General features: G+C 38.7%; 1 protein-coding gene across 2 annotated transcripts in view; it reads left to right on the top strand.

Annotated features, from left to right (window-relative positions):
- Positions 1–4,627, top strand: part of fgf12a (fibroblast growth factor 12a) — a 28,150-nt gene extending 23,523 nt beyond the window's left edge. For both annotated transcript variants that reach the window (XM_008433806.2, XM_008433807.2), the window contains 2 exons: positions 848–1,046; positions 1,791–4,627. In XM_008433806.2, the coding sequence (XP_008432028.1) occupies positions 848–1,046; positions 1,791–1,906 (315 nt within the window). In that variant the 3' untranslated portion in view covers positions 1,907–4,627. The remainder of the gene's footprint in view (positions 1–847; positions 1,047–1,790) is intronic.
- The last annotated feature ends 4,756 nt before the right edge of the window (positions 4,628–9,383 follow it).

The raw sequence follows: 9,383 nt of genomic DNA, 5'->3' as shown, positions 1-9,383 counted from the left end.
CACACACACACACACACACACACGCACACACGTATGCACACGCCCACACACAGAGCGCAAAGTCTGCCAAAACTCAGACGTCCCAACATCCTCTGAACTAGCTGATGTGCATCAGCCGCTCTATAATGGACAAACACATTTCGCCTCCTTTAAAACCGATTGGAGCTAGTTTATGATTCAGCCCCGTTGGCTTGTTCCGGAGGCACTGGATGGACGGCGAAGGCTAAAGATGAAGAACTTAAGATCCACTTCATCAGCATTCATTAATCAGAACACTTAGCCCAGTAAATATAGATTTTGTTTGGGATTAGTTTTAGATGCAAACTTTAAATGAAATGGTACCATTATCCTAATTAAATTTTTATAAATGACCCAGTTTACAGTATCTCGTAGCGTTGATGGATTGGGGGGGTYGAGTGTATTGTTTCTTTCACTCTTTCACTGTCATGATTGTGATCTAGTGTTCTGCTCTGTTGTTCTGCTCCGCTCTGACACGTTCTCCTGTATCGGGTCTTTTCTATTTTCACCGTTGCCTCTCATTATTTTGTCCTTTTCTCTATCCCCTTGACTTGTGGCTGAGAAATAAAATCGCAAGATAAAAATCTTCTCATTTCTAACACTCCAATAATAGCATAATTCTGTGTATATCTCTGTGGTGTGTGTGTGTGTGAGGCTCTAAATAATGCATTTCTCAATAAGTCTCAAATGCTGATAATTATTTTTGTACTTAATGTTGTTGCTGATGTGGATTCAGGCAGATTTTTGAGGGAGCTGATGTACAATTACTTCATCCCTATGCTACTGCTGATCTTTGCATCCTTGCTTGTGATTCATTTTTATTCTGCAGGAGGTGTTCACACCAGAGTGCAGGTTTAAGGAGTCAGTTTTTGAAAACTACTATGTGATCTACTCGTCCACTGTGTACCGGCAGCAAGAGTCGGGCAGGGCATGGTTCCTCGGCCTCACAAAGGAGGGACAAGTCATGAAAGGCAATCGGGTCAAGAAAACTAAACCCTCATCTCACTTTGTGCCCAGGCCTATTGAAGGTATGGAAGTTTTTAAAGCAAGCTTTTAAATATTTAGCTTGTTCTCTTTTTTTTTTTTTTTTTCGCTCAGTCTTAAACTACAGCATCTTTTTGACTGAGCTATTCTAATGGTTTTTGGGGGATTATAGGAGTATTGGTTCTCCCTGAATGAGTAATTTCTCTATTTGCATTTGCACTGCAAACAGGATACTAGAGCAGCACAATGTGAGCCTGGGAGTTGTTACACCATGGAATAAGGCATAATCATATTTTTCTTATTTCCGGTTCAAAATTTTTTACATGTCTGATATTGTATTATGTTATAAATCCTATTCCATTGCTAATTGTAACACATTTTTACTAGTTTAAAAATCTTAGAATGTAGCCTTAATATTACATGTAAACGCTGTATTGAAAACAAACCATCAAACAAAAAACAGATGTAAGAATCACTTGAAGACAAAATGGCCATGTTACCTGTTTCGACACAGTTTGACTAAGTGGTATCAGCTGCATGTGTTTCTCTCAGGAGATCAGTCTTATCATGAGAACCTGTCAAGCTGAGTGATAAAAAAAAGTGCTGACAGTGTGTCCTCGTTCCCTTGTCTTTTCCCTCTCAGCCTGGTATAATTGTCCCAACCTCACACCTGACCTTGTCCGTGTCTGCACGCCCATCTCTTCAATCTGCTCTCCGCCGTCCCCTTCTGATCACCTCCTATCTTTGTCCTTTTTCTTTCCTCCCTTTTGTTTGCACTTCTGCCACAGTTTGTATGTACCGGGAGCCGTCGCTGCATGAGATAGAGGACAAGCACCGCTCCAGGAAGAGCTCAGGGACTCCCACCATGAATGGAGGGAAAGCTGTCAATCAAGACTCCACATAGCACCAGTTACAGGGACTTCCAGCTTTGGGTAGGAGGGGGAGGGTCGGCCTCATCCTGACTCAGGGAGAAGGGGCCAAGTCAAAAAAAATAAACCTCACCGCTCCCCCTGAGAGATCTGGACCTCCATACTCTTTTTAAACAAAAGAGGGCGTGGGACAGCTGCAAGGAGCTATTACTGTACAACCAAGACAACAAAAACAAAACTGAACTCTTGCCTGTGAAAATGTTTTAGATATCTATATACATATATATATATTTAAATATATATATTCTTGACCAACATTTTATGCAAAACTGAGAAAAAGGCTGTGAAAACAGAGGATTTGTGGTCTCTACATATATTCAAATATCTGTTATTTTTATTTTTATGTTGTGAAAAACAAGCTTTAATACATGTTCAGTTTTCATTCTTTTTTTCCTAAACATTTGTTGCACTTTTATCCTTTATTGTGTTGTTGTTGTAAAARATATCCCAAGCCATTATCATTATAACCGTCATGACTATTTTACCGAGTGGGGTCCCAGTTACTATGAGGGTAATGGTGGTTCAGTTCTCTTGGCCTTTTTCAGTTATTCATGAGTATTTTTTTTCTTACTAGAGCATCTTGAATGCAAGGTCAAAGGTCAAGGCTGAAAGTTACAAATGGTGGGATGTAATTTACTCAGGTGTGTACTGCAAGTTAGACCAATGTGACTCGTGGGGAATGAACTCCCCGGTTTTYCTGCTATAGCAGGACAGAACTACATCAAGCAATATCATAAAGGGCAATTTAGAATGTTTTTAAAGGACTGTAATAGCGAACTGACAACACAGTGCTGTGGCTGGTGTACTAGTCTGTACAAATGACTGACAAAGAAAGTTGCTTAAGTTGGTAAACGTAAGAATAGGGATTTGCTATCTTGCTACAGTTATAACATAAGAAAGATGGGTAGTGTTTGTGCAATGTGCGGACTTTACAACAAAGTAGATTTCTCCTGCAGCGGACCGGCGAATCGTCCAGGGTGGACCCCGCCTCTCGCCCGTTGACTGCTGGAGATAGGCACCAGCACCCCTTGCGACCGTACAAAGATGAGCGTGTTAGATAATGGACAAATGGACGGAGAGCTTTCTCTCCGTCCATTTSTTACTCCAGGCCAGTAACAAACCTTATCAGTTATCAAGAGATGCTGTTAGCTACAACAAATCACAACAATATCACTCCATGTACTGCTTTAGAGCTACTGGACAAATCAAGAAGTTTTCTCTGACTGAAGATTTTATCTTGTTTGCTTAGGGTGAAAGAAAAGCAACATTTKGTTTAGCAGGCTTAKGTGGTGAATTTCTTAACTTTCAAGAATTTTAAKTTCCAGAACTCCCTTTACGTTCTTTGTGAARTCATTAGAGATCTTTTAATWCAGACGGACAGGGTGCCTGACTGTTTAATAAACCACCAATCTGTMWTGCAAATATTTTAACACAATTATTTTTACTGCTTTTCAATCACAGTGAAAACCGAAGGTTTGACTGAGCAACCGAACACGAACTGAGCCATCTGTTGCGTTATGACGAAGAGTTTATTTTTCATACATCTACACACTTACAGGGCTGTGATCTGACTGGTACACCTCATACTGTGTACGCTGCTACGCTCATTCCTAGCCTCCTTTTTTAGTTTTATCTATCTCAGGAAGTCTCGCAGTTGTTTCGGTGATGGAGCCTGACTTAAAAAAACAATAAAATAAAATTAAATAATGGCTGCTTATGGTTCAGCTCTCATTGCACAAAGCCGGGCGATTTGGCGTGGCGGTGGATGATGATGCGCAGCTGAACGTAGTCATGTTAGGAACGCTGGAAGAAGAAAACAGACAAATACAAAGCATGACCATCACATGACTGTAAACGTTTCTTTAAGTTTGAGGTGAGATCTAAAAATATATATCTATATATTTTGACTTTGGGGAGTACATGTCTAAATAAATATTTTATATGCAACACTTGTTTCAGTATTTTAGTGAGGGTTTATACATTCATATATATATATCTATATATAGATATAGATGTATATATGCTACTGCACATCTGGGAGGAAGCTGTTGGTTGCCATGTTGGTAGTTTGTACAGTTAATAGCACACATTCAGCTGCACAGAGCCAGCGGCGGTGGTGGGCATGTCATCGTCATGGATCTGGGAGGGTCTTCCACTTGAAATCCAGGCCCACATCTGACACCAACAAGAGCTAATGGTAGATTAGTTCAACTTCCACTTCACCTCCTGCAATACTGCATTACTGTGAATCGTACATTATAATTAATGTGACACTGAAAGTCAAAAGGCAAGACCAGCATATAAGTATCTTTTTACAGACGTTTATATTGTGTATATGAGATATGTGTGTGGAGTTAAAGTAGTGCATGAAACTGGATATGTACATTGTCAGCCGACAGCAGAATGGGCCGATTTGGTGAAAGAATGGGAGTGAGTAAGGCGGTCAGAAACAGCGAAGCACTTTTTTTCTTTTTGTGGGTTTATTGATGTATGATAGGGGGACAAAAACATTGAAATAGTTTGAAATATTGAAAATATGATTTAATATTTTTATGTTTGCAGCTGATTTCACTGCATTCAAACACACTCATGTATGCATTATGAATTGTGAGATWAAAAAAATATGCATTGATTCTAAAATTCAGAATGAAGTTAGTGATTGTTTAAGAATAAAGATTATGTTATCAAAAAAATTACCCTCTGAGTGATTGATTCAGCAAGTTATTGATTCATCTTTTTTTTTTTTTTTACTGTATCTCTCTTTCAAGTGTTGCCAGGTTCGAAGACACCGTGCGCAATCCCTCTCCTGCAKGAGAACTGACATTAGATGCACAACTTTGCGTCACTTTTCAGTGTAAAATTGGGACACCAGCTAGCATTGCAAGACATTATTGTCAGTGAAAAGAAGACAAAGCACCCAACCTGACACTTCAAAGCTAATACAGAAACAGACAAATCAAGGTGAGAAAAACACTTGACTGGCAGTTTAATTCCACACGCATTTCACTCGTCTGCACTTCAGCCAAGTGCAGATGGTGAAGATCCATCTTTAAGACACCGTTTTATCACAAATCATTCACTGACCTTGCTCAGGCTGGGAAAACATCACCACACCGACAGAGTAACACAACGGCCAACCAGCCGGATAATCGCACCAGTCAAAAGYGCGCTGTAGTTCCTCCATCACATGTATGTTTCACAAACCCTTGGCTTGACTTTTGATTTGTTTCCTTCTGGTTTAAAGATGATTATGCGGTAAAAATGCTGTTGTAGGGGTTAAAATCAACGGATTTGACACTAATTACTGAACACTGTTGCACAATGAGGTGCTTTAATTTACAGAGAAGAAACTCTGTTCTTTTCCGGTTTGGAAAATTAAAGAAAAACAGTATGAAAGCTAAATTCCAATAACAATCAAAGAATAAATTAGAGCAATAATTAACCCATTATTTAGATATATCTAAACATTAGTCAAAACTTTCCTTTAAATTACCGAACTATAAATCACCACTCAGAGAYGTTTTATTGTTTTCCTTGTGATGCCACACATTAAACTATTTTCTCTTAAACACAKATTTTATTTCACAGAGCAGCTCCACTGATTGCACCGATAAAGAAAACATCTCAACAAATACAATTTGTGACCCGTATCACTCACAAGAAAGGATTTATCTTCTCACCAACCCCAAAATCCAATGTGTCATTTTAGGATGGCGCTCCTTCCCCCTTAATACTCTGTTGTCATGGAAACAGACCTTTCGTGTCTTCTGCAAGGAGAATACGGAGGAGGAGGAGGATGAATGCTCCCCTGGCTTTTCGGACGTCTCTTGTATTCTCTCCTGCATGTTGGCTGCAGTGCAGAACAGCAGGAGTGTGTGTGCATGTGTGTGTTTGTGTGTTGAAGGGAGGTTGATGTGTTCTTTTCTATTTTGGAGTTTCCCTCGGTCACAGCAAAGAGCAAAGACGAGTACAAGCCTGCATCCAGAAAGACAATGTCTATTCTCAATGAGAAAGAGACTAAGTGAACAAGAAGCCTAACAAGAGTAAGTTTGAAAGAAACTACTGAAGCAATCTTGTTTTTTTTCTGTTTAATTTATAAATGTTGTTAAGCTTTTTTTTTTTTACCCCCTTTAATATGCTTTAATTTACAATTTGTTTGTATTATGCTTCTTCACATCCAGTACTTGCTGCTACTCCTATTTAGGCAGTAATTTAGAATACAATACTGACTGCTGCTTTTCCTCTGTTTCAAACAAACGTGATATAGTCAGTAATTAATGCAACAAAAAACTATTTTGTACTCTATGATGTGTGAAAAAATTAATTGCAAAGTGTAATAATAAAATAATGTCTTATTTATCCGCCAAAATCTCTGGAGTGATAAACGATGCTCCTCTCTATGGCAATCTATAGGTCAGACAGTTGTCACGGTAACAGGACTTGTCTAATTAGCACTTGCATAATTTTGGCATACCAAGACATTTTTGAATCGTTTCTTACGAAAAACATTCTGGAGCAGTTTTAGAAATGACTTCCTKCCTCGTGCAACGAGTTGATTTGTCCAAATGTGAAAGATACTTTCAGAAACTACACGTACTGCAATCAAAGTTCAGATAATTCTGTTTTTGTWCTGTCATCTTCAATTTAGTTTATTTTTACMGCTCCAACTTACAAGTCTTACCAATACATCTGTCCAGAACTGTAAGTGATTTTTTTWGTATAATCAGCCAAGTTGAGAAAAATAGTTCAATTTCTGGAGACATTTTACATCAATGCAGACAATTTTCCAAGGTCTGTGAAAAATGTATGTGATATGCTTTAATTTATTTTTCAAGTCACATCATCTTAACTGGCTGATTCGTCTTCTTGCCCTTCAGTGTCTGAGTCTTTTTYTTGTTTTGTTTGTTTTGCACCACTGCTAGAAACTGTGAGCACCCGATGGAAGGTTTGAAGCTTTATATATCTGTCATATAAGTGACAAAACGTTCAGAATGTTAAATGACAAACATTCTACTTGGAAAATATCCCCGCTCATATTGAAATGTCCCTTTTTGTGGTTCTATAAAAGTTTATATTCAACTTGTTCTTGTAAAGCAACTGTGCTAACATGGCAGATTTGTAGAATAAGTGTTTTGGGATTCCAAAGGTTAACGCTGGCACATTTTACAGCTTCTCTGTGACAGTAAAATCCCGTCTCCAAAAAGCTGTCGCGTTTACTGTTTCAGGGGTTAGATTTTATGTGTGATTGGTATTAGTTCACAAGGTAATTATCTTGTTTATTTCTTCCTGTGTGTACAACATCATAATACAAATTACCAATTCCCCTAGGTAGAAAATGCAGTGGATATTGCATTCACCAAGAGTGGTACAATGACAGAGATCATTGTTCAGTTTCTTAACACGTGTTTATTTGTCTTCTAAAGCCTCGTGAGTATGCAGCAGAAAAACACCCCAAAAGACATTCATTTCCCATCTCTGGCTGTCTTCTTTTGAGCTTTTTGTTTTGAAATGTGCCTGTCTGGGCCTCTGGGATCCCACTTGTCTCTCTCTTTTTTTTTTTCTCACACTACTTGGATCTGAATGAGGGAACTCCTACTTAGAAGTAGGGCGTTCAGTGCTGCTCATTAAAAATAATTAGCCTGTGTTCAATTAAGACTCAGTTATGCTCCTTTGATGTAGCCGGGTCGTTATTTCCCATCCAAATGCCTGAGAGTGATAATAAGCGTCTGAATGAAATGAGCTTTCACTTTTAATAGGGCTGAATCTAAACCTGCTGGCTCCACTGGTTCACTTTATTCAGACCGTAGAGAAGCCTACTACTACACCCACACAGATTTCTAAAYCTCTCCACAACATAACAAGCTCTGTGTTTTTCACACTTATGTGCTATTAATTTATTAAACGAGCTCTCCAGCATGTGCTGGAAGTGGTTCCTGTAGCAGGAAAAGTGTCCTGTTGAACTCATGTAGCCTCAGGAAAGAAAGGATGCCAAGCTAAGCTTTGACTGCGGTTCTGCTCCAACACGGTTCCTTTAATAATTTCCTCTCTCATCTCCTCGCTTATCCTCTTTATGCCTGTCATCCCGTCCCTTCCTCTGCTTTCTCACTCTGCTAATCTTTATTCCCGGTCCACCTTCACAATACATCAAACTTGCCTTCTGTTTAAATATGTTGCATCTGTTCTGCTTCTGACTTTTTCCCTTAAATGTTCTCTAAGTAATTTATCTGTTTTATGTTAATGATTTTTCTTTTTTGCAGTTCTCTGCATATTTGTCTTTGTTTTACATGTGTGCGCAGCTCACACACAGCGCACATCAGGGCAKTTTTCAAAAGAAATGTCCTAAGGCGTATTATTTTCTACTGAGCTTCATGCGTATTTATCGTAAGTGCAAGAGTAATTGATGCTGCAGGGCAATTTAATGCAGGCAAGAATATMCAACAAAAAACAGAATGCATGAGCAATATTTATGAGGATGTACATGATGTACGTATATGATGCCATGTTTAGATGTGGTTGGTAATTTTATAACAAATCATAAATACTCAGGGGATGATAAGAATTGATTTGCTAAAGTTAACTGAATGACATTGAGGCCTAAAAAAAACTAATTTAAAGCAGCTGCTTCTTGATTTGATAAACATCTATGAGGAAAAAGATCAGATAAAMGATRCTGATCAGTGACCACATGAATGAGAATGCTGGACCCTTGAAAGAAACCTCCAAAATTYACATAGATTTTTACTGTTGTGCAACCTGGCTCAAACGTACAGCGTGTGTAGTCATGAACTTTCTACTCCCATCATGCATTGCGTCGTACTTAAAGAGGCATTATCATGTCAGAAATCTATTTWAAAAATGAAGTAGTTTTAGCACATWTTCAGGCATTAAAAAGGAATTGTTTTTAACCAAATACTGAATGAAGGAAATACTTGATCAATGTGCTCATTATATCTACTAACTAAACATTATCACATTCATATGATATCTTCAGGGCTTTACAAGACCAATGACTTATTTCACAAAAGGGTCTACAGTTGCAACAGAGTAGAGAAAAAATGGCCTAAGCATGCATTGGTAAGTTAATGACTAAATGAACGTTACATATTTTGTTTGATTTTTCATAAAGCAGATGCACGATTAAACAAATCACTTATGCCTGTAGGTCAGCAGAGCACAGCTGGCCGCCAACAGAGCCTGCTGTGTTTTCGGCTCTCTGTCGGGGCTCATTTGATGTCGTCTCTCCAGCAGGCAGGACGAACAGGACTTTGCAGCAGCACGTCCACCATGACTGTTCGTTTCTAGATCATTACAAATTCAACGCAAGACCGTCTACGCTAAACAGYGCAGACACACCCAATCAAGGTCATCTGCAAATCAACCAACTGCAGGCRTAACAAGTTCCTGGAGGAACGTTAAGAATATGGAAGTTGTTGTAAAAGAATCTAAATCACT

This window comes from Poecilia reticulata, linkage group LG17 (genome assembly GCF_000633615.1).
Source record: "Poecilia reticulata strain Guanapo linkage group LG17, Guppy_female_1.0+MT, whole genome shotgun sequence".
Classification (NCBI taxonomy): Eukaryota; Metazoa; Chordata; class Actinopteri; order Cyprinodontiformes; family Poeciliidae; genus Poecilia; species Poecilia reticulata.
The sequence above is the reverse complement of the archived record's forward strand: the minus strand, read 5'-3'. Positions and strand labels throughout refer to the sequence as shown.